This window comes from Suricata suricatta, chromosome 9 (assembly GCF_006229205.1).
Source record: "Suricata suricatta isolate VVHF042 chromosome 9, meerkat_22Aug2017_6uvM2_HiC, whole genome shotgun sequence".
NCBI classification, from domain to species: Eukaryota; Metazoa; Chordata; class Mammalia; order Carnivora; family Herpestidae; genus Suricata; species Suricata suricatta.
In genome coordinates this window covers 9,405,886-9,430,326 of record NC_043708.1, presented here as the reverse complement: position 1 = coordinate 9,430,326, position 24,441 = coordinate 9,405,886, and the positions used below count along the sequence as shown (strand labels likewise).

At 40.0% G+C, this 24,441-nt stretch overlaps 1 protein-coding gene across 2 annotated transcripts in view; it reads left to right on the top strand.

Moving 5' to 3' along the window:
* The window catches only part of PPP4R4 (protein phosphatase 4 regulatory subunit 4), a 103,889-nt gene that overhangs the window by 9,525 nt on the left and 69,923 nt on the right, over nucleotides 1-24,441 (top strand). For both annotated transcript variants that reach the window (XM_029952631.1, XM_029952632.1), the window contains exon 3: nucleotides 23,444-23,546. In XM_029952631.1, coding sequence (XP_029808491.1) covers nucleotides 23,444-23,546 — 103 coding nt within the window. The remainder of the gene's footprint in view (nucleotides 1-23,443; nucleotides 23,547-24,441) is intronic.

Here is a 24,441-nt window from a genome sequence, read left to right as displayed (position 1 = left end):
TGCTGCTAGACTGTTTGGTTAGAAGTTCTTCTAGAAGTACCCCCTTCAGTTGCTGCACTTTTAATGATTCCAAGGGGTCCCATTCAAAAAAAAAAACCGCCCGAATTATCATCCTCTGTGGAGGTGATGCTTGGATGAATGGTTTGCCTTTTTACATAGAAATAGAAAGCATCTTCATTTTCATGTTTTAGGACAGAGGGATCAGTGTTTTACATATTAAGAGAATTATATAATGGATTCCAGGTATATGTCTTACGTTATTGCTCAGGCCAAATTATTTAAGTCCTTGGCGAACCTTGAATTCTCTGTTTTGGAAAAGTACTAGGTCACTGAGTATAAGGAGGTTGGTGATTATTTCCATCTCCTTTTCCTTGTCTTTTGTTATGAGAATCACAGTGGCATCTCCTCCTTTTTTTCTCCCTGTTTACTGAAGCTGCAGAAGGCTCTCTCTGTGACATCAGTAGAAAGCAGAATGCTCTCATGGGATCTGTAGAAAAGGCTTAACAAAAAAGTAAACTATTTTCATCAGTGTGAAAGTGACCCACATCATGTCTTTGGAAAGATCTGGAGCTTGCTAACATGATGCAATTATGAAAGATTTGGGCAGTCTTTATTTTGTGAAGTATAGGTCGAGACATTAATAGTGGAAAAGATTTGTAATGTAACAGTTAATTTAGAAGAAATCTTGGGCGTTTAAGTTAAACCATACAGAATATTTATTGCCAGTTGGATGTTAGGCATCACCTGGGGAATGAATGACATCATTCATGACCAGCAGACACTTGTGCTTAAGGGAGTACTTGTTTAGGGAAGCACATGCATTTTTCTTAGAGATGGGAGAAAACGGAGGTCCTCTCCAGTTAACAAGAATGTTGCGTGTTGAGAAGGCAGGACATTATGTCTGAAATACTTTATATTAAGATAGACCCAGATTTATTCTTGGAGGTTGGGGCTCGCTCATTTACTTACTCAGAGGCTTTGGGCAAATTCCTTCGCTTCTCTGAGTCCAAGCCTCATATTCTAAAGTGGGAGTAATAATACTTATACTGTAGGATTGTTAGGATTAGAGGAGATGTGTGTCAAAGGCACAGTGCTTGGTGCAGAGTTGTGTTTAGGAAAAGGTAGTTGTTGGTGGTCTTTTCTAAAACATTTTTTAATGTTTATTTTTGAGAGAGAGAGAGAGAGAGAGAGCGAGCAGGGGAGGGGCAGAGAGAGAGGGAGACACAGAATCTGAAGCAGGCTCCAGGCTCTGAGCTAGCTGTCAGCACGGAGCCCGACATGGAGCTCGAACTCACGAACCATGAGATCACGACCTGAGCTGAAGTCGAATGCTCAACTGACTGAGCCCCCCGGGCGCCCCTGGTGTTGGCCTTTTTAATCACCTGTTTGCAGTTCAGAACATGTTTTATAAGTGCATGTGTAGAATGTATGGGAAAATTCCCATCTAGGAACTTCCGGTAGTTTTCTTTCCAGATGGTACTCCTTTGCAGTCACTCTTCACTGTGACCCTCGGCAACCATTGATCTGCTTTAGAATGTAGACCTATGTTTTCATATCTCTTGGATAAATGCCTAAACATGGAATGCTGGGTTATATGGTGAATGTATATATTTCCATTTTATAGTTTTATTGAGGTGTAATTGATATCTAATAAACTGCACATATTTTAACCGTACAATTTGATGAATTTTGACACACACACACCTATAACAACTATGTAGCCTATATATGTATAAATCAGAGTAACTTTGTGTCCCTTTTTAATACCCTCTCCCTTTCCTCTGATCCTCTCTCCCACTCTAGGCCACCACTGATCTGCTTTGTGTCACTATAGATTAGTTTGCAATTTCTAGAACTTTTATAGAATTGAATCAGAATATTATTATTATTTTTTTTTGGTCTGGCTTCTTTTACTCAGCTTAATTATTGTGGAGTTCATGTATAATGTTGCGTGTGTCAATAGTTTATTTCGGTTTATTATTGATAATTACTCCATTTGAAGCTTATAACCTATTTTGCTGATCTGGTTCTCCACTAATGGTAATTTCCAGGTTTTGGTTACCACAGACTTAAGTGGCTGCGAACATTCATGTACACATCTTTGGTGGACATGTTCTTTCCTCCTCCTCCTCTGATTTATAGCTAGGGGTGTAATAGCCACGTCATGTAGTAGACTCACATTTACACTTTTCAGAGACTGCTGAACTGTTTGCCAAACGATAACTTTACATTTCCAGGCCGTGTATGAAAGTTGGAGTTGCTCCATATACTTGTTGACACTTGGTATGATCAGTCCTTTTAGTTTCAAGGTGTTTAATGGTATTCCTAGTGTTCTAGTGTAACGATATTCCGTTGTATTTGTAACTGGATTTCCCAAATGAGCAGTGGACGCTGAGCATCTTTACATGTGTTTATTAGCCAGCCACACGTCTTGTTTGGTAAAGTGTCTGTTCAAAGCTTTTGCCCGTGTGTTGGATATAGTGGGTTTTGCAGATATTTTCTCCTAGTCTGTGGCTTTTTAATTTTTATAGAAGTGTTTTTTAAAGAGCACAGGTTTTTTGCTCGGTTGTGGCCTGAGTGGATGAGGTTTAGTTTACTGATTTTTTTCCCCCTTTATAATTAGTATTTTTTGTGTGTTCTATTTAAGGGCTCTTTGCCAAACTCTAGGTCATTAAGATTTTTTTCTTTTGTTTTCTTTTAGCAGTTTTAAGGTGTTAGCTCCTAATTTTAAGTCTGTGATATATTTCCAGATACATCTTCCATATGGTTAAGGTAAGGGTTGAGGTTAATTTGTTTGCACATGGCTGTAATGTGCAATAGAAAGGGCCAGTTTGCTATTGTAAAAATAAGGGGACGTGGCATCTGTGCACGTGGCCATATTCAGGCCACTTAAGATCTTCAGCCACTGCTTCCCCCTCCTCCCTTCTTATGCAATGGGTTGGGCCTGATAGAATTGAAGGTTCCGTTTTTAGCACCTCAATTCTTAAAAGAGAAGTTGTTGAATCCCCCTTTATTATTTCATCCACTAGGTGGTGCTAATGGGCATTCCTGTAGGGCAGAAACTCCTTGGAGAGGTGAACAGTTTTACAGATTTAATTTTTTTTCACAGATTTAATTTTTTTAAGTTTATTTATTTATTTTGAGAAGGAGAGACAGAGAACGAGTGGGGGGAAGGGCAGAGAGAGAGAGAGAGAGAGAGAGAGAAGGGCAGAGAGGGAGAGAGAATCCCAAGCAGGCTCCCTGCTGACAGTGTGGGGCCTGATGGGGCAAAGTGGGGCTCTGACTCACCACCTGGGAGATTGAGACCTGAGCTGAAATCAAGAGCTGGATGTTTAACCGACTGAGCCACCCAGTCGCCCCCAGTTTCACAGATTAAAAAAAAAAAAGGGTCCTTTGTAAGGAAAATGGTCATGATTCAGAAAGTGCCTGTGTTTTGTTAAGGATTAAGCAGTAATATAATTAAACAAAAACTGTTCATTTTGCTGGACTAAAAAAGTTTCAGAACATATTTTTTCTTTAAAGAGTTTTGCACGGTGTAGATTTGGTTTGAATATGTTTTGGGCAGAATGAGAGTTATATGTTCACATACGAAACATCAGACTGAGGAGCTGACTTAGAACTGTCAAGTAAATTCTCTTGGTAATAAGTTTATAAAACTGTATTTACTTGGAAAATTCTCTTGGTCGCAAAATTATAAACTACATGTGCTTAAAAAGTGGATGGTCTTGAAGACGGACAGGATTCACAAAAGTCCACAGCCTGGGCCTGTAGGTGAGGGCACACCCCTCCTTGCTGCTCGGATAATGGTGGGGGGGGGGGGGGGGAAGGGCAATGGTTTTCATGTGGATGGTGTATACGTGTACCTCACATAATTTCCCAGTTATTTGGGGGATTTTACTCGATCCCTTTTGGTTACTGGTTTTAGTTTAACTCTGTGATGGTCACGGAACATACTGCGTTTGACTTCAGTTCTTTTAAATTTGCCGAGGTTTGTCTTATGGCCCAGAAAATGGTTGATCTTGGTGAATATTCCGTATGCACTTGAAAAGCATGTGTAGTGTGTTGTTGGGTGTGATGTTCTGTAAATGTGAATTAGGTCAAGTTGGTTGATGATATTTTTCAGGTCTTCTGTATCTCCAAGGTTATTTTCTATCTACTTACTCTAGTGATTACAAAGAGTGGAGTACTGAAGTCTTTAACTACAAATGCGGATTTGTCTATTTCTTTTTTTAAATCTATCAGCTTCATTAATAGTTCAAGTATTTTGATTTCTGTAGTTAGGTACATACACAGTTAGGGTTGTTGTGTTTTCATGGTGCTTTAACTCCTTCTTTATAGTTATGTCATATTTGTCTTTATCCCTAGAAATATTATTTGTTTTGAAGTGTACTTTATCGAATATTCACATACTTACTCCAGCTTTCTTTTGGTTAGTGTTTACACTATATATAATTTCCCGCCCTTTTGCTTTAAAAAATATTTTGGGGGGAATTACTTTAGGTTTGCAGAGAAGTCACAAAAATAGTTCAGAGAATTCCCATATACCTTCCACCAGTTTTCTCTAAAACTAGTATCTTACATAACCTTGGTATATTTGCTAAATTATATATTGGTACTTCACCATTAACAGAACTATAGACTTAGGTGGATTTTACCAGTTCTTTCCTTTTTCTTGAGGATGCTGCATTGCATGTAGTCGTCATGCCTTCTTAGCCTCCTCTTGGCTTGGACACTACCCTCGCTTTCCTTTTCTTTTTAAGATCTTGATAGGTTTGAAGAGTGCTGGTCAGGTGTTTTGTAGAATGTTGCACAAGTTGTGTCTGTCATGTGTTTTTCTCATTATTAGAATGAGGTTATGGCCTTTGGGAAGAATACCATAGAGGTGGAATACCTTTCTCATCCCGCCATTTCAAGGGGTACATGCTATCAACACGACTCATCACCAGGGATGGTAGTCTTGATCGCCTGGTTCAAGTAGCATCTGTCCGGTCCCTGCCCAGTGGGAGGGGTGAGAGGGACCCCCCAGCCTGGTTCTTGATCTCAGGGCGAGGGCATTCAGGCTCTTGCCATTCAGCATGATGCAAGTATTCCGAATTTGCTGACAGTTTTTATTATGAACGGGTGATGAATCCTGTCAAATATTATTTTTTTCTGGGTCTCTTGATATGACACATGGCTTTTCTAACATAATTTTTTTTATTCTGAATTACATCGATCAGTGTTCAAATGATGAACCGGCCTTTCAGTCTTGGCATAAAATCTGCTTGGTCATGATGTAAATGTTTCTGGGCCCTGTTTGCTGGTGTATTTTTGAGGATTTTTGCATCTAATGTAATGAGAGATACTGACCTGCAGTTTTCTTTTCTTTTCTTTTTTTTTTTTAAGTGTTTTATTTATTTTTGATACAGAAAGAGACAGAGCATGAGAGGGGGAGGGGCAGAGAGAGAAGGAGACACAGAACCAGAAGCAGGCTCCAGGCTCTGAGCTAGCTGTTAAGCACAGAGCCTGACGTGGGGCTCGAACCCTCGAACATGAGATCTGACCTGAGCCGAAGTCGGAGGCTTAACCGACTGAGCCACCTAGGCGCCTCTGCAGTTTTCTTTTCTTGTAATATCTTTGCCCAGTTTTGGTTTTGGAGAATGCTCATGAAATGACTTGGGAAGTGGTTTCCTAGTTTCTGGAAGAGGTTGTGTAGAATTGGTATTATTTCTCCTTTAAATGTTAAAAAAATTTTTTTAAGGTAAACTACCCCATCTTTCATCCTTAAATATTAGGTGGAATTTGCCAGTGAAACCATCTGAGCCTGAGATTTTCTTTTTTGAAAGGTTTTTAACTAAAAATTCAGCTGTTTAATAGATAACAGGGCTGTTTGAGTTATCTGTTTCTTGAGTGGGTTTTGGGAGTTTTTGTCTTTCAAACTCTTAACTGTGTTTTAACTAACTTATTGAATTTATGGGTATTGAATTATGCTATGCTAGTATTCCATTTTAATGTCTGTAGGCTCGGTACTGATGTCCCCTATATGATCCCAAATATTGATAATTTGTGTTTTCTTGCTTTCTTTTTGGTTATTTAACTTTTTTCTTGTTTACACTTATTGATCTTTAAAATTTTTTTAATGTTTATATTTTGAGAGAGAGAGAGAGAGACAAAAAGAGACAAAGTACGAGTTGGGGGAGAGCAGAGAGAGAGGGAGACACAGAATCCGAAGCAGCTCCAGGCTCTGAGCTGTCAGCACAGAGCCTGATGCGGGGCTCGAACTCACAAACCGCGAGATCATGACCTGAGCCGAAGCCAGAGTGCCTGTTGATCTTTTAAAAGAACAAGATTTTGGTTTTATTTTCTCTAATGTTTTTCTATATTGTAATGTTTTCTGTGTCAATTTCATTGACTTTTGTTCTGCATTTAATATTTTTTTTCCTTCTGCTTGCTTTGCATTTAATTTTCCCTTTCTTTGGTTTCTTAAGGTAGAATCTTAGTTTATTGATGTTAGATCTTTTATTTTTTTATTTTTTCAAATGTTCACTTATTTTGAGAGAGCGCGTGGGAGAGTGTGAGCAGGGGAGGGGCCGAGGGAGAGACTCTCAAGCGGGCTTGCACTATCGTAGGCTTGTAGCCTGAACCGTGAGATCGTGACCTGAGCCGAAATCAAGAGTTGGACACTTACCTGACTAAGCCACCCAGGTGCCCTGATCTTCTACCTTAATCCATGGATTTTAATGCTCTATATTTCCTTCTAGGCACTGCTGTAGCTGCGTCTCACAAATTTTGATATTTTGCATCTTCAATGTCATTTAGTTGAAATAAAGAAATTCTCTCAAGACTTCTTTGACTCATGGGTCATTTAGAAGTGTGTTTTTTGGGGCACCTGGTGGCTCAGTTGGTTAAACGTCGGACTTCAGCTCAGGTCATGGTCTAGCGGTTTGTGAGTTCGAGCCCTGCATCGGTCTCTGTGCTGACAGCTTGGAGCCTGGAGCCTGCTTCCGGTTCTGTCTCCCTCTCTCTCTGCCCCTCCCCACTCACACTCTGTCTCTCTGTCTCTGTCTCTGTCTCTCTCTCAAAAATAAACATTAAAGAAAAATTTACAAAAAGTATGTTGTTTGATTTCTAAATATTAGAGATTTTCCAGGTATCTTTCTGTTACTGATTTCTCATTTAGTTTCATTACGGTTTGAGAATGTGCTTTGCCTCATTTCTGTGGCCGCCTCCTTCCCCATAACAGCTCTGGTTTCATTTCTTACTATTCCCTTCTTTGCTTGCTGTGCTAAACACACCACGTACAAACCTACCTTCGGGATTTTGCCCTTGCTTTCCTTCTGCTTTTAATACGTTTTCCTCAGATGAATGCATGGCCGGGCCTGTGACGTCCTTTGCATCTCTACTCCTGCGTCGGTTGTTTGTCTCAGGAAAATGGCACCGTCATCTGCTAATGTCACAGGTTAAACACCTGGGAGTGTCCTCAAGTTTTCCTGTTCCTCGTCTCTCATAGTTACGAGATTGAATCTTTCTTTAACAAAGTAGTAATATTCACAAGATTTCTGTAGTTTTCTGATGTTACATTAAAAAACCTCTCACATCTTGTTTATTCAAGATGGTTCTCAAATACTGGATTAGCAGAAACCTGCCGAAGGGTCAGCATTCCGGTGTTTTAGTTATTTCGTTTGGTACATTAGTGGGTAAATAGATGTAGCCTTTTTTTTTTCTTCTTTTTCAGGAGAGATTCTCTTAATGTTCTAAAACAGCATATATTTGGGGCACCTGGGTGGCTCAGTGGGTTAAGCGTCCAACTTCAGCACAGGTCATGATCTCGGTTCGTGAGTTCGAGCCCTGTGCCAGGCTCTGTGCTGACAGCTAGCTCAGAGCATGGAGCCTGCTTCGGATACTGTGTCTCCCTCTCTCTCTGCATCTCTCCTGCTCATGTTCTCTTTCTCTCAAAAGTAAATTTAAACGCTAAAAAAATAGGGTATATTTTATTAGCTCAGCTCTAGTTTCTTATTTATTATACAGGAATGAATATATATACATATGTGCATATATGTATATATATATAAATAAAATGAGCTGAGACTAGTTTTATTTCTTTTTATTAGGCAGTGAGAACTATAAAACTTGTGTTTTCCTTTTAATCCTTGTTGCTAAGAAACAGCACAGCTTCTAGCCAGCTGTGTGACCTTGAGAGGCTCCGTTAGCTTCTGTTCTGTTAGTGAAGTGAGGGAGATGTCCTAGTCGTGCTGTTAGGGGCCGTTCTTGCGCTGACTGTCCACGCAGTTCAGTGCTCGCCGCAGTTACCAGCTTGCCTCCATTTTTTTACTCCTTCAAAAATATTTCCTTATCTCCAGTTTCAAAAAAGCTCGGGGTATACTAGTCAGCTCTGATTCTTTCAACTTGTATTTAAAAAAATATATTAAAGTGTTCAATATTGCGTGTTTAAATGTATGCTTCTTTATAAAATCCTGTTGTGCAGGTAAATAGTTATAACTTAAAATGACTTGTTATTTCATCAGATCGTTGTTTTATAGTAAAAATCATTACATACTGTGATGTAAAAAATCTATTATACTGCTACTGTCTCTGTGATTCCCACATAAATAGCATGTGGACCTAGTATTATGGACAACGTATTAAAATACTTTAGGTAAGCAATATATCATTATTTACTGACATACATGAGTAAATTGACTCATGTAGCCATATTTACTTATTGAATTACATGTGGTGTAATTATCAAGTATAGTTCCTTAGAAATTTTTTTGTATTTTTATTTTTTTAATTTTTAAAATATTTTTAAAGATTAATTTATTTTGAGAAATACAGAGTATGAGTGGGGAAGGGGGAGGGAGAGAGAGAGGGAGGATCCCAAGCAGGCCCTGCACTATTAGTGCAGAGCCTGACACAGGGCTCGAACTCACAAACCATTGAGAGCATGACCTGAACTGAAACCAAGAGTCAGATGCTTAACCCACCGAGTCACCCAGGTGCTCCTACAATATTTTTCTTTTAAAATACCTAGAGGACTGGTAATTCATATGTTTCTAGAAGGAATGATAGGAATGTCTACATTAATTCTTTAAGGGACAGTAGGGAGAAAATTGACTTTGTCTCTCTTAAAGAAGAAAATATATACATTAAATTCATAATTATTGAGGAACTCAGAAGAAATCCCATAGGGCCAATAGTTTTGTTGTTTTATTTAGATTAGATTCTTGCTTTACAGAGATACTGTCCTGACCCTGACAGTTACCTGGTTGATTTGAACAACTTCCATAGTCTGTAGACGTTGGTTTCTTGATTGTCACAGGGCGAGGAGGTGAATTACGTTCCACAGATTTGGAAATTATCTCATGGAGGTGATCACTGCTATAGGCCCTCTTCACTCCAACGTGCTCCATTCTATCCTATCATTAGTGTTAGAGAAAAGGAACCATTTCAGGCAGCTTTTCCATATTGATTTTGTGTTGACTGAGGAGCTTTCAAATTTCATAATTGGTTTGTTTGTGTTACATCTCTTCCAAGTTGGTGCCTCATTTGCAGTGATATCCATCAAATGAGCAGACAGCACCCCCTCTGTATTGTTAGGGGCTCTCTTTCCGGGTCATAGTATCCACCCCTGGATTACAGCGATCCGTCTCTTGACCTAGTTTCCAAATCTGTGGCTGTAGCGCTGGGCCTTTCAGAACGCTGGGCCGGGTCTGCTTGCTGAGTGTGTCCACGAGGTGTCTCTACCGAATGGCCTGCTGCCTTCGCAGACTTCGCGTGCCCCAACTTGAATTCATCGGTTTTTCCTGAACGTGCCTTCACGTGTTACTGGGGTCCCACCATCCCTTTAAACCATCCCGGAGGGAAACCTGGGAATGATTTTGTACTCTTCCATTTTCCCTCAGTAATTGGTTTCGTCTCCAGTCCTATTGATTTTATTTCTGCAAGAAGCCATTTCTTCTTTTTCCACTCGAATTCAGCTACACAGAATCAGAGTGCTTTGTTTTTATGGTTTTCTGCTTCCAGAGCACAGTGACTGGCGAATCCTAAGTGTTCGGTACATCTGTATAAAACGACTGAGTGGCTCCCATCCAGCAGGGGACCTTTGGACATCCTGTTCCTTCCTCTCTCCTTTTCCGCCGATTTCTCCTCACGGTTCAGGTCTCAGCCCTGCAGGGACGCTCCCCCTTGGCCTCCAGATCAAGTGATGTTCTCAGTAGTACTCTGTCTGGTCCTTGATCGGTCTTTACACACTTGAGATGATTTAACTGATGTTTAATCTGTGACTTTTCTGACTGTGAAGCTCTAATAAGGCGAGGGCCATGTCGGCTGCACCACCACGTCCCTGCCAGGGCTTTGGCACTGCCCAGTACGTAATAAGCACTTAGTATTTGCTGTCCGGGGCATAAAGCATCAGCAGATTATGTTGGAGATCCGGACCAGTGCCCGACACCCAGCAGGCCCTGGGTCAGGACCTCCTGAAGTATTGACCACACCAGTCCTCCTGTGTTCTATAGGCTTACTAATCAGGCCTCTGCCCCTTCCTGTGATGGCTGCTTATCATCTTTTCTGCCCGCAGGCGCCAGGGATTTGGCCTGCTTCTCTCTCTCTCTTTCCTTTCTTTTTACTATTCTGTTTCCCTCTCGGGTTTCTCTCTTACTCGGTTGGCAGCTATGTAACCAGCTGGTTCTCAGCTCTCCCTTCTCCCCTGCTCTGTGTCCTGTCATGTTTATATATTCCTTAAAAGTATTTTTAAAAAGATTTTTACGACTGTGTTAATGGAGAAGTAGAAAGACTGAAAGTATATTTTATACACCTTTCACCATTTCTGCTACAGCTGATTCATTTAGGGCAGACCTTCGCAATCTGTCCTCTGTGGGGCAATGATTTTCTGCTGTATTTTACCATGACCCATAGTAAGAAGTACATTTTAAATTTGTGACCTGGCATGTACACACGTTTCTGTATTAATACACACACACGTGTGTGTATATAGGTACATATATATAAAAACTGAAACTAAATGTTAATAATGTGCTGCTTCTATGTATAATAAAATAAAAACCTATCAAAGTTGATGTCAACTATAGGCTTAGTCTAGTTAACAATTGCCCCCTCATGAGTTCTTTCCACACCAGGACAAATGAGGACAATGCTCATCTTGTCAACTGCCGTGAGGTTGGATGCGGGGCGCGAGGGAGGACGGGGAAGTGAACGTGAGGCCAAGTGTAAAGCCGGCGAGCCGGACGGCTGTCTGTCCCTCCGTTGGTAGACCGAGGGGAAGGGAGCCCCGTTGGCGCGTGAAGCGGGAGAGGCTCTGGAAGGGAGATGCTCTCCGTGGGACGGGCAGGACTTGGCTCCATCGGGAGAGGAGTTGTCTCTTCGCACTGAACGCACACCTGCAGGCCGTGCCGACATGGCCCTGTGAGCGGAGAGCGGAGGTTGTCAATTTATTGTGACATGCGTATTACTCAGTAAGTCACGTGCGAGTTTTTCTCTTGCAGCATTATCAACTCGGGGACATTTTTAGGCTGACAGCTTACCTACTCCTATGATGTGATGTTATCCTGGGTCTGGTGGCTGTAGGTTAGGTTTGGGCTTAGAAGTCATAGGTTGGGATCCTACCTGGCTCTAATCTTCAGTAGTTGGTTGACTTTGGGTAGGTTGCCTTCTTTTTTCTTCCCCGCCCCGGGTCTCAGTTTCCTCATTTGTAAAATAAGGATAGAAATATACTGCTCATCCATCATGAAGATTGTTGTAATTACATGACGTTTCTTGCCTGGCACATAGTAGATCCTTGAAAGTTAATTTTGCCTTTATTCTTTGGTGCTATTAAAAAATACAATATGTTTCTCTGTGATTCTAAGCATAAATGACTAAGCAAGGTTGAATGGTTCATATAAACCTTTTAGGGTGATACTTGGAAGCTCTCGCATTATTAAGGGTTCTGTTTTCTGGTACTAACATACGAAACTATGGCACATTTGGAAGATTACTGATATTGTGGGTTGGTGTTCTGCATCTTCTGCTTTAGATTCCTGAGTCATCTTTGCCTTAAAAGAAGGTTTTGTCTTTCTTGGAAGTTTAATTCTCTGAGCTAATCATTTAATTAATTTTGCTCTATTCATTAAAATGAACTGTTCAATGATTGACTTTGAGTAACAAAATAATTGAATATCAACTATGCGAAGTTTACCTTTCATCACAAACTCAAAACAAGGCCCTTAAGGCATCTGCTTCTTTGTTATAAATTTAAACACATTATCGGCAGCTTCTGTGTTATATTTTTGGGTTTGAAATGAGAGCTGCTACGATTAGGAATACAGACTATGTATGTACAAGTCATTTCAGATCCTACACGGAGTGTAACAGCAATGAAGCTAGAGTTCTCAGATTAAATTCTCCTCGTCGTGACTGACTGTGTTATGTCATCATTTTTGGATAGCATCCCTTCCTTCCCCTTCCCCTTTCTCTAGTGGTTTAGGATTCACTAAACAGTGCCGGTTGGCCAGCTAGGAGAAGAGACAGGCGTTTTTGCTATATCGTCAAAATTCTTAGTGTGTGCATGCGTCTTCCATATTCTATTTTGAGCCCTTAGAAGGTTGAGGCAAAATACCAGGATAGAGAAAGGCAGTATTGTCAGTCTCCAAATGCCTCTAAACATACGGCTTTATTCTTTGTGGAAGGGCATGGGTATCTTTTTTCTTTAAATGTTTATTCAGTTTTGAGAGACAGAGAGAGACAGAGTGCAAGCAGGGGACGGACAGAGAGAGAGGGAGACACAGAATCTGAAACTGGCTTCAGGCTCTGAGCTGTCAGCATAGATGTGGGGCTTGAACCCATGAACTGTGAGATCATGACCTGAGCCAAAGTCAGATGTTTAACCAATTGAGCCACCCAGGCGCCTCAGGGCATGGTTTTCTTTTTAAAAATTTTTAATGTTTTTTATTTATTTGTTTATTTATAAATGTTTTTTTATTTATTTTTGAGAGACAGAGAGAGACGGCGTAAGGAGGGGAGGGTCAGAGAGAGAGGGAGATACAGAATCTGAAGCAGGCTCCAGGCTCTGAGCTAACTGTCAGCACAGAGCCCGATGTGGGGCTCGAATCCACGAACCGTGAGATCATGACCTGAGCTGAAGCCAGACGCTCAACCGACCGAGCCACCCAGGTGAGGGACTAAGTTTCTTAAACTAGCACAGCTAGTCTTATTTTTGGAGACTGGAGTGAAAGTGGTCTGGGCAATATAGTATACTAAGAATTTCTGGTCCGTTTTTTGATTTCCCAAAAATTAATCACTCTGTTTCCTTCCAGCATGATTGAGGACCAGCTTTCTTTTTTTTTTTTTAATCACCTGTTTTAAAAAGCATTACAAAGCCTAGTTATACAGTTCTCCTAGTAATTCTCCACAGCTCAGGGGCAGGAGTGGGATGGAGAACGTGGATGGGCGAGTTTGGTACTGGCTGGATGCACATGTTGGAAGAGAGGCAGTGTCGTGCATGGATTTTGGAGTTGTACAATCTGTGTAACTATGTGAGGTAATCTTTCTAAGCCCTTGTTACTTCATCTATAAAATGGAGCTACTAAGAGTATCTAATTGACCTCGTGAGATTGTAAGCTTTAAATAATAATGACTGCAAGTAAGGAGCTCATTTAAAAAAATTTTTTTTTATTATTTATTTTTGAGAGACAGAGAGAGGCAGCTCGAGCAGGGGAGGGTCAGAGAGAGAGAGGGAGACACAGACTCTGAAGACAGGCTCCAGTCTCTGAGCTGTCAGCACAGAGCCCGACGCGGGGCTTGAACCCACGAACTGTGAGATCATGACCTGAACCCAAGCCAGACACTCAACCAAGTGAGCCACCCAGGCACCCCAAGGAGCTCATTTAGTATAATGCCTGGCAAGCAGTGTATTAGGTACTATTTTTGTTGTTGCTGCTGCCAGGGAGGAAGAGAATTGAAGAAGGAGGCGATTGGTGGGAGTGCAGTGGGAGGAACAGCCAGGCAGGTTCAGGCTGGGGAGAAAGAAAGAGGCACTAGGAGGAATATTAGAAACTGGAGAATAAGAAGGAATCAACGAGTTAAAAGTGGGATGAGGGTGAAAAATGGGTTTAGTGACAGAGAAATAGAAAAGGAAGAGTTTATGCACAGCAAGTAAGATCTCAGGGTTTGAGTTTCTAGAGTTGAACATTTCTAGGCAAGGCGATAAGGTCTCGTCGGGGGCAGTGATTGCTGATCTGAAGTGGAGACTGATTCAGTTCAAATCATCAAATACTTGTGGAGATTTTCCTGCATGCTAGATACTGTGATAAGAATCGGGGGATGTAAAGTTTGGGCAGAACATCATTGACGAGGGGGTCAAGATCTGGCTGTTGGCCATTCCCCTGAATGCTAAGTTACCCATGACAATGGCAGGGGCTTGGGCGACCAGGAAGACTGAAACTGTATGGCACTGAAAAATGCTTGAGTGGATTGGCTTGTTTCTCATTGGTTGAAGGTAGGACTATAAATGGCTTCTTTGTAACAGGTGCATCTCCCAGTGGGACTAAAATAATTAGTAACCTTAATTTAGAATTTAGAAGATAGCTGTCCTAAATTCATTTAACTAGTCTTTTTTCTCTTCCTCTTTCCTTTTTAGCCACTAGTGTACATATTAGATGATTAACCCAGTTCTTTTTAGTTTTAGAGGAAGAAGGTTTGCTAAGAGGGCTTGTGTCCTCTTTGTTTCGGAGTGAGGATTCTAGAAAGGGAATGTGTCCCAAAGAAAAGCGCAACTGGGGCAAGACGGAACAGCTCATTTTGTAGTCAGGATGACGGTTCCTTTGCCTTTCAGTTGGAAGTTGTAGGCTTTGAAGTCTAGGAATCTTACTTGGTAAAAAGAAAAATTATAACATTGATGAAACATTTGTTTTAAAGTGACATATCCTATCTCAAACAGCAATAAACTGAATTTTAGACAGGTGGTCTAAATCCATGCTGATTGCTTTTGGTTTTATTCCAATCAGTGATGCTCGCATAGATCCGCGCATACGTGGTTTATTCATAGTGACTGTGACCAAAGTCAGCAGGTGACAGCAGCAGGCCTACAGCACCCAAGAAATTTCCCGGCATGTGAGTTTAGTATCTCCCTGTAGTGTCTGGCCAAGTCTCCTCTTGGCAGCATCGCCCGTGTCTGATCCACAGTCCCTTCCCACGCTCCTCCGCGTGCTTGTCTCTCATGTGCATTTGAGTAGACTGCGTGTTTCTCCACGTCGCTTTGAGCACTCTTACTGGGCCCTGTTGCCAGGACTGAGCGGCGAACAAATGTACTCCAGGTCAGTGCGCTGCTGTGCACTTCGTTGATTTTACTCAGGGAGTCTAAAAAAGGCGAAGAATTTTGCAGTCTCCTCTTTTTATTATTACTATTTTTTGAATTTTTAATTCTTTCTCTAGGAAAGCTCTACAGTAGCTCTCCTAGCATGGGCTCCAGACCAGCAGCATCAGCATCATTTGGGAGCTTGTTAGAAATCAGGTTCTCAGGCCCCGCCGGGGTCTACTGACTCCGCATCCCTCCAATTGTAGGGCTTAGTCTAACAGGTGCTCCAGGCAGATTCTGGTACTCACTGAAGTTTGAGAACCACTGCTTTAGCATAATGCGGTTACCAACCAGTACACGCTTCCTTGAAGTCTTTGACTTATATTTCTGTGGAGCTCAGTGTATAAATTGAAAACATGAAATTGGCAGTGTTGGAGGTCAGTAATATCTAACGTCGGCAACCTCCCATGGTTCAGCTAATAGCTACTTTGTGTAAAGTAGGGTTTCTTAGACATTTTCTTTTGTGGAGCCGTTGATATTCTCAGCTGTGGGCAGCAATCCTGTGGTCCTGGGATGTGTAGCCCTGTCCTTGGGTTCTACCTACTGGATTGCAGTAGCGTCTGTGAAGTTGTGATGATTAAAAATCACCCCAGGTGGGGGGATAGCTCAGTGGTAGAGCATTTGACTGCAAAAATCTCCCCAGGCATGTCCCCATGTGCCCTGGTGCTGGTGAGTGAGGGAGTCGCTCCTGATGGGGAATCAGTCGCTAACCCCGTTTCTGTCCCTTCTAAAGACTCATACTCAACACATTGCCCATAATATATATTATACATTTCGTTTCTTGGGCGGGAGAAGGGGCAGACATTAATATCTATAGAAATTAAATTTAGATTTTATGTCTGATAGAGATTATGGTGCTTACAATTTGGGGTCACTTTCTTTGTTATGTTTCTTTCACATCCTGTTTATGGTAAGTGGTATTACCTGTGGACCTGTTAATTTGGTTTTAGTACCTTACTGCTCTCAAAATATAATGGCAATCTGATTTTGTTTCTCAGTCACTTGCTGATTTTACCAGAGGATTTTCTTTTTCCTTAAAAGTCTGGCACAGGGGTGCCTGGGTGGCTTAGTTGGTTGAGCGTCCAACTTCGGCTCAGGCCATCATCTCACGGTTCGTGGGTTCGAGCCCTGCGTAGGGCTCTGTGCTTGCAGCCTGGAGCCTGCTTTGGATTCTGTGTCTCCTCTCTCTGCCCCTCCCCCATTCATGCTCTGTCTCTCTCTCAAAAATAAATAAACATTAAAAAATTTTAAAAAAGTCTGGTACATTCCAATGTTGGTTATGTTAGATTGATTTTCTCAGGTAAATGGTATTCTCTTTTGAATCTTTTATTTAAAAGAAGTCTTATAATTTTTAAACACTTCCCTTGCTTTGGAATTTTTCTTTGGGGACTCCTATTAAAAGTAGGAGTTGGGTCTTCTTTGCCTATCTTTTATATCACTTTCTCTCAAATCTTTTTAATCTTTTTGTACTTAAAAATTTCCCTTCTTTCCACCTTGTATTTTTCTTAAGGCATTATCTAATGTATTCATTCACCCTTGTGCTTTTTCTAGTTTAGTGTTTTTTGAAATGTTTTCATTTCTTTCCTGAGTTCTGTCACCTTATTTTGAATTTTCATAATTGGTTTTTTTAATGTTTTTTTAAATTTATTTTTGAGAGACAGAGAGGGACAGCATGAGCAGGGGAGGGTCAGAGAGAGGGGGGGACACAGAGTCCAAAGACAGGCTCCAGGCTCTGAGCTAGCTGTCAGCACAGAGCCCGACTCAGGGCTTGAATCCATGAACTGTGAGATCATGACCTGAGCCGAAGTCGGACGCTTAACTGAGTCACCCAGGCACCCCTCAGCATAGCTTTTCTAATTTCAGGATTCTAGAACTCCCTCTTATTTTTCTACCTTGTGTTCAAAATAGGATGCCTTACTTTCTGAGGTTTCTAGGCTCCATTTCTCTACATTTATTTGGACCTTGTCTTCTTCCCTTTGTGGTCTTTGTTTCTATGCTTTTGACTTCAGATTCTATTTCCTAGAAGTTTTCTTCAATGTGGGGCTTTGTTCTAGATGTTTTGAGAACTCCTAAGAAGACTGGGATAGCTCCATCAGGTATTATTAGGAACACATTGAGCCCATTAGGTACCGGAGTTTTCAAGATCATTCAGTTGTAGCTGCTGTCCATATGTGCACGTGTCTTGGGTTTATGTGGGAAATCTTATCACTTGGTTATGTTGTTGTTGTGCATGAGTTTTTTTATTTTACTCTCCTCGTTGTTCTGTTTTTACGGGGAATTCAGGAAATTTCAAAAACTGTGTGTCTACTGCTGCCATCCTCCTAGATGACCTTCAATCACTCTTTTTGTATTTATTTCCTTTATTTTGTACAGATGTGATGAAGTATTACTCATGTACAAAGAACTGTACATATTTAAAATGCCATCTGATGAGTTTTGACATACGTATGTGCCCATGAAGTCTTCACCAGGATCGAGCTCATACACCTGTCCATCAGTCTTGAAACTTTGCTCATGCCCTTCAGCAATCCCAACTTCATTTTTTCCCCATTGTCCGAGCAATGGCTGATCTGCTTTCTGTCACTGTAGTGTAATGTTTCACCCCTGTAATTTTATATGAATGGAATCATACAGTAGCATGTGTTATATTTAGCATGTTTTCTTTCATCCAGTATAATTATTTTGGACTTCATCTATGTTGTGCGTATCAATAGTTCATTCCTTTTTGTTGCTAATAGTATTCTGCTCTATGGATATGTCAGAATTTGGTAATCTGCCTACCCTTTTATTTTATTTTTTATTATTTATTTATTTTTTAAATGTTTTTTATTTATTTTTGAGAGACAGAGAGAGACAGCGTGAGCAGGGGAGGGTCAGAGAGAGAGGGAGACACAGAATCTGAAGCAGGCTCTAGGCTCTGAGCTAGCTGTCAGCACAGAGCCTGATGTGGGGCTCGAACTCACAAACTGTGAGATCATGACCTGAGCTGAAGCCGGACGCTTAACCGACTGAGCCACCCAGGCGCCCCATTTCTACCCTTTTAAAAGTGAGCATTTGGGTTGTCTCGGTTTTTACCCATGACAGATAAAGCCACAAGAAGTGTTTGTGTTCGTGTGTTTCCGTGAGCACATGCTTTTGTTTCTCTTGAGTGTAAACGCCTGAGAGTGGAATGTCAAGGTTGCTTGGCAGGTGTGCGCGTCTGTGAGCTCCTGAGAGATTGTCAGACTTTCCCAAAGTAGTCGTACCGTTTCCCGCTTCTGTTGGTAGGAGATGCAAATGCTCCTCATCCTTGCCAGCGTTTGCTGTGTTCAGTCTTTATAAATGGAGTCATTCTGGTGGATATGCAGAGCTATCTTTTATGGTTGCAATTTGAATTTACCGAGTGATTAGTTTTGTTGAGCATCTTTTTGATGTGTGTGTTTGCCATCTTTGTGATGCGTATATTTTCTTCGGTGAAGTTTTAAAACATTTTGTCTGTTTTTTATTGGATGTTCTTTTTTTTTTTTTGAAATTCTTATTATTTAGTTTGAGTGCTTGTATATTCTAGATACAAGTTGTGTGTTGAAAATATATTTTGCAAATGTTTTATGCCAGCCTGTGTCTTGCCTTTTTGTTTCTGTAATGGGGCCTTTGAAAAGCAAATTGTTAATTTTGATGAAGTTCTTTTGTTATTTTTTTCTTTTATAATTTATGTCTTTTGTGTCCTATTTAAGAAGCATTTGTCAAACACAAAGTCACTTAGATTTTCTGCTAAGTTTTCCTTTAGAAGTTTTATAGTATTGGCTGTCACATTCAAGCCTGTAATCCACTTTGAATTAATTTTTTATATATTGCTTCAGGTTGGGGAGAAATTCATTCTGTTGTACATACAGCTATCTACATGTTCCAACACCATTTATTGAAAAGATGTTCAGTAACCTCATTGAATTATCTTGTCATCTTTGTCAAAAATCAATCACTTAGTTCTATTTGGGTCTATTTCCTGGACACTCCATTCTTTTTCATTGATCTACATGACTATCTTTATGTCAGTGCCATACTATCATGTTTATTGTCACTTTATAATAAGCTGTGAAATAAGATAATATTAGCTCTATTACAACCTTGTTTGTATTCAAATTTGTTTTGATTATTCCAGATCCTTTGCATTTCCATCTAAGTTTTATTTTTGCAGTAGACAGTCATGTTGTCTGTGAATAAAGCCAATTTGGCTTTTTTCTCTGCAATCCATAAGTCTTTAATTTCTTTTTATTGCTTATTGCCCCGGCTCAACACAAACCTCCAATACAATGATGAATGAAAGTGGTAATGGTGAACATCTTTGTCTTGTTCCTGATTAGGGAGAAAGCATTCATTCTTTTTCAATTAAGTATGATGTAAGCTGTAAGTTTTTCATCGATCCCCTTTATTTGAAGGGCATTCTTCTTTACGTAGGAAGTTTTGGTTTGCTGATAATTTTGAATCGCTAATGAATGCTAGATTTGTCAAATTTCTACATCTTTTGAGATGCTTATGTGTTTAAAGAATTCTGTCATATTGATTGATTTTTAAAAATAACTGCAGATTCACATATTGTAGTAAGAAATAATACAGAGATACCCATATACCCTTTACCTGTTTCACCCTATAGAAACATCTTGAAAAACTATAGTACAATATCACAATCAGGATATTGATACGATCAAGATAGGTAAGATTTCTATCATTGTATTGTTATGTTAATTTCCCTCCTACCTTACAACCATCTTTAACAATGCCTGGAAACCACTAATCTGGTTCTCTATTTGCATATTTTTTGTCTTTTCAAGGATTCTAGTTACTTTGCCTATCCATATAAGTTTTAGAAAAATATTGTCTGTATCTCCCAAAATCTTGTTTAGATTTTTGATATAAATTGTGTTAAACCTGTCCTTTTGTTCTTCATTTTCCAAATGATAATGTATTTGTAATTTCAGGGTTCATGTGTTGAATTTGGTCAGATGTTTTTTCTTCATTGATTGATAGGATCATGGAGATTGTTTATCTTTAACCCATTAATATGATGGATTGTAGTGATTTTGAGTAATGAACCAGCCGCACATCCCTGGAGTAAAACCGTTTGATCATGGTGCATAATTTTTCCTTTTACGTGTAACTGTATTTTATTTGCTAGTATTTTGTTAAGAATTTTTGAATCTGAGGGGCACCTGGGTGGCCCAGTCAGTTAAGCATCCAACTGTTTTTTTTGTTTTTTAATATAATTTATTGTCAAGTTAGCTAACATACATTGTACGTAGTGTGGTCTTGGCTTTGGGAGTAGAGTCCCATGATTCATTGCTTACATATAACACCCAGTGCTCATCCCAACAAGTGCTCTCCTCAGTGCCCAATCACCCATTTCCCCCCCCTCTGCCTTCCCCCTCCCCCCCATTAACCCTTGGTTTGTTCTCTATATTTAAGAGTCGCTTATGGTTTTCCTCCCTCTCTGTTTGAAACCATTTCTTCCCCTTCCCTTCCCCCATGGTCTTCTGTTAAGTTTCTCAAATTCCACATATGAGTGAAAACATATGATATCTGTCTTTCTCTGCCTGCCTTATTTCACTTAGCATAACACCCTCGAGTTCCATCCATGTTGTTGCAAATGGCAGAATCTCATTCTTTCTCATTGCCAAGTAGTTTTCCATTGTGTATATAAACCACAACAACTTCTTTGTCCGTTCATCAGCTGATGGACATTTGGGCTCTTTCCATAATTTGGCTAAAGTGTCCAATTCTTGATGTCAGCTTAGGTCATGATCTCACCACTCATAAGATCAAGCCCCGCATTGGGCTCTGTGCTTGGGATTCTCTCTTTCCCTCTCTCTCTCTGCCCTTCCCTCACTCATGTGCTATCTCTCTCTCGCTCTCAAAATAAATAAACAAACTTAAAAAAGTTTTTGCATCTGGGAAAAAAAAGACTGTTTAGAAAAATTAAAAGACAAAACAAAACAAAACAAAACACAACAGATTTATTCTCTTCTGGGTTTGGAGTCCAGAAGACTGAAATCAGTATCACCAAGTCGAAATGAGGGTGTCTGTGGGGCTCCAAGGGGAAATCTATTGTTCGCCTCTTCCAGCTTTTGGGGGGTGTTGGCATCCCCTGACCTGTGGCAGCATTGTTGCCGTCTCTGCTCTGTGATCAGTTTGCCTTCTCCTGTTCCGTCTTCTCTGAGTCTGTCTCTTAAGGACACTTGTTGTTACTGGTGTTGTAGCCTACTTGGACCATCCAGCATGGTCTCTTGGTCTCAAGATCCTTTTTCAAATTAAGATAATACTCACAGCTTCCAGGATTAGGATGCAGACATGTCTTATGAAAGGCCACCACTCGACCCACTAGAAATACAGTTGATCCTTGAACAACATGGGTTTGAACTGCACGGGCCCACTTATATGCACCTTTTTTTCAGTAAATACCTTACAGTGCTGTGAATGTATTTGTCTCTTCTTCATGAATTTATTAAGAATGCTTTATTTTCTCTAGCTTGTTTTGTTGTAAGATTATAGTACATAATATGTATACAAACTATGTGTTAATCAACTATGTTATTGGTAAAGCTTCCAGTCAGTGGTAGTGATTTGGTTTTGGGGGAGTCAAAAGGTATATGCAGATTTCTGACTGTGTTGGGGGAGGGCAGTCCTAGCCCCCGTGTTGTTCAGGGCCCAGCTGTAGTATATGCAACCTTAGTGTCCCTTTTTTGATCCTCTCATCTTGGCCAAGGTCCCCCATTTCACTCGCTTCTCATTTCCTTTTTGTTTTTGTCTTTTTAAAGTATTCACTTTGAGAGTGTCAAGGATAGTGAAAGGATTGTGCTGACCTCTATTTCACTCCCATATTGCTACAGGGAAAAGCCATCTTTCACAATGGGGCAGCCCCATGTAGAATCACTATATGCTTCTTATTAATAGAACTTATTAAACTTGGAAGCCAATAAATGTAATACTGTAAGAAGTCCTTTAAGGAACCATGTTAAAGTCTTACATACAGATAATCAAAAACATTCTATTTGAAGAGTAAAAATCATTTCGATTAAGATAAATATTGTGGCATCAGGAATTAACATTTAAGTTGGTATCAGGTAAGAAAAAGGGGAATTTCCATACGAGGTAGCGCCACATTCACTAGCATCTTTTCAATGTATATTTCAGGGACGTGCACACGTTGCTTAGTGCGTTAAAAACAGACTTTTCTGCATGGAAATGGTTTTCCAGAAGAATCCGAACACCTTTATTTAACAAGCTAGTTAGGCGCATAGAGTGTCACTGAGATTGTTTTGGTGAAGCCTTAGTGACCTGATGAATGTTACATCTGAAAGGTACTGTATAAATACAAATCACTGACCTGTACGGAAACTCAGTTTATCTTTCAGAAGTGTCTGGCAACTCTTAGTGTCAGGCTAGTGCAACAGTGACCTCACCGTACCAGAAGAAACTTGTGTGAATCTGCAGTAGTCTGTTTGGGTTGCCCTCTCTGCTTTGGTTATGGTTAATACTTAGCCATGATGAAAATTTACATCTCTGTAGTTTTTTAGAAAGTACAGTAAACTGGCAGAGCACAGGGAAACAATGAGGTAGAATTTTAAAGTAAGTATTTAAAAATTGCCTCAAGGGGCGCCTGGGTGGCTCAGTCGGTTAAGCGTCCAACTCCGGCTCAGGTCATGATCTCACAATCTGCGGGTTCGAGCCCTGCATCGGGCTCTGTGCTGACAGCTCAGAGCCTGGAGCCTGCTTTGGATTCTCTCTCTGCTTCTACCCCGCTCACTCTCTGTCCCTCAAAATAAAATAAAGACATTAAAAAGTTTACTAAAAAAATCAATAAAAATTGCCTCAAGACTTTTAGATTTAAGGCGTGTATGTAGAGAGAGAAGTGTGTTTTTGCTTAACCGTGATTAATATCTTCATGCATTTGTTATAAGATTTGCTCAATGAAATTTTGGTTCTGGTTTTATTTTTGTAATTAAATGATGTGTTTAAAGTTTAAAGCTTTGTCGAATGTCTGAGCCTTTATCATAAAAAGCAGATTAATCCCTGCTTTTTATGGTTGTAAACCAGGCATTTGGCTGGTAATTACAAATTTTAAATCTGTGTTTTCTTTGTAAGTGCTGGTCAAGATATCCAAGGAACAAGTGTGATTGCAAATCTTCCATTTTTGATGCGACAGAATCCCGCTGAGACACTTCGGAGAGTCTTGCCGAAAGTTAGAGTAAGTTGGTACAAAATAAGATTCGAATTTACCGTTTTTCCAGTAGTGTGGTTGTCATTGTCAGGAGATCCCAGAACCTTGGGTGACTGATCTTTTGTACCTAACCATGGAATAGAGGACACATTAATATACACATTTTGAATGATGATGAAAATATTTAGGGAAATTGATGAAAACGGGGAAAATCCAGCCCTTAAGTTGTAAATGTTCCTTAGTTATTGTCTCGGTAGAGACATTTTATTTAATAAAGTTAGGTTTTTAGTAGCTCAAAAATATCATAATTAGTCTTATGAACCCATCGCTCCCTTGTTTGGCATTCTGTTGACTTAAATTTATATTAATAGTATGTCTACAACACCGAAAATGTAATTTAACTAATGTTCCTAATAATCACTGTCTGGTGACTTATGCAGAATCACCAAATAAAGATTGAATTGTGGCCATCACAGTTGTAGTTTTCTGTTTATTTATTGTTTCCAAAATTCCTTTAGAATTAAGTTTTTCTGCTTTAAACAAAAATCTTTGATCTATTAGAACATTCTTTTCTCTAATATCTATTGGTTATTAATATATCGTATTAAATATTTGATACACAGTATTGTTATTTGTCTGTAACCATGTGCAAAGTGCTGTTCTTATTTGTAAGAACTGGAATGAGCAAAACAGACAGCAGCCTGTGTGTCCTCAGGAGCTTCCCTACCCGTGAGGTCAGGGAGGTGACATGCCATTGGCGACTGTTTGCCATAGTGATTTTTGTGTACTTTCTTTGACTTTCTATTTGGTTATAACTTGTTTGTAATTTTTAAATTAATTTATATGTATTTAAAATACTGCAGTTAGTAGTGCGTTCTTGAATTTTAGGCATTTATAACATGGTTCTAGTTGCTGTGATTTT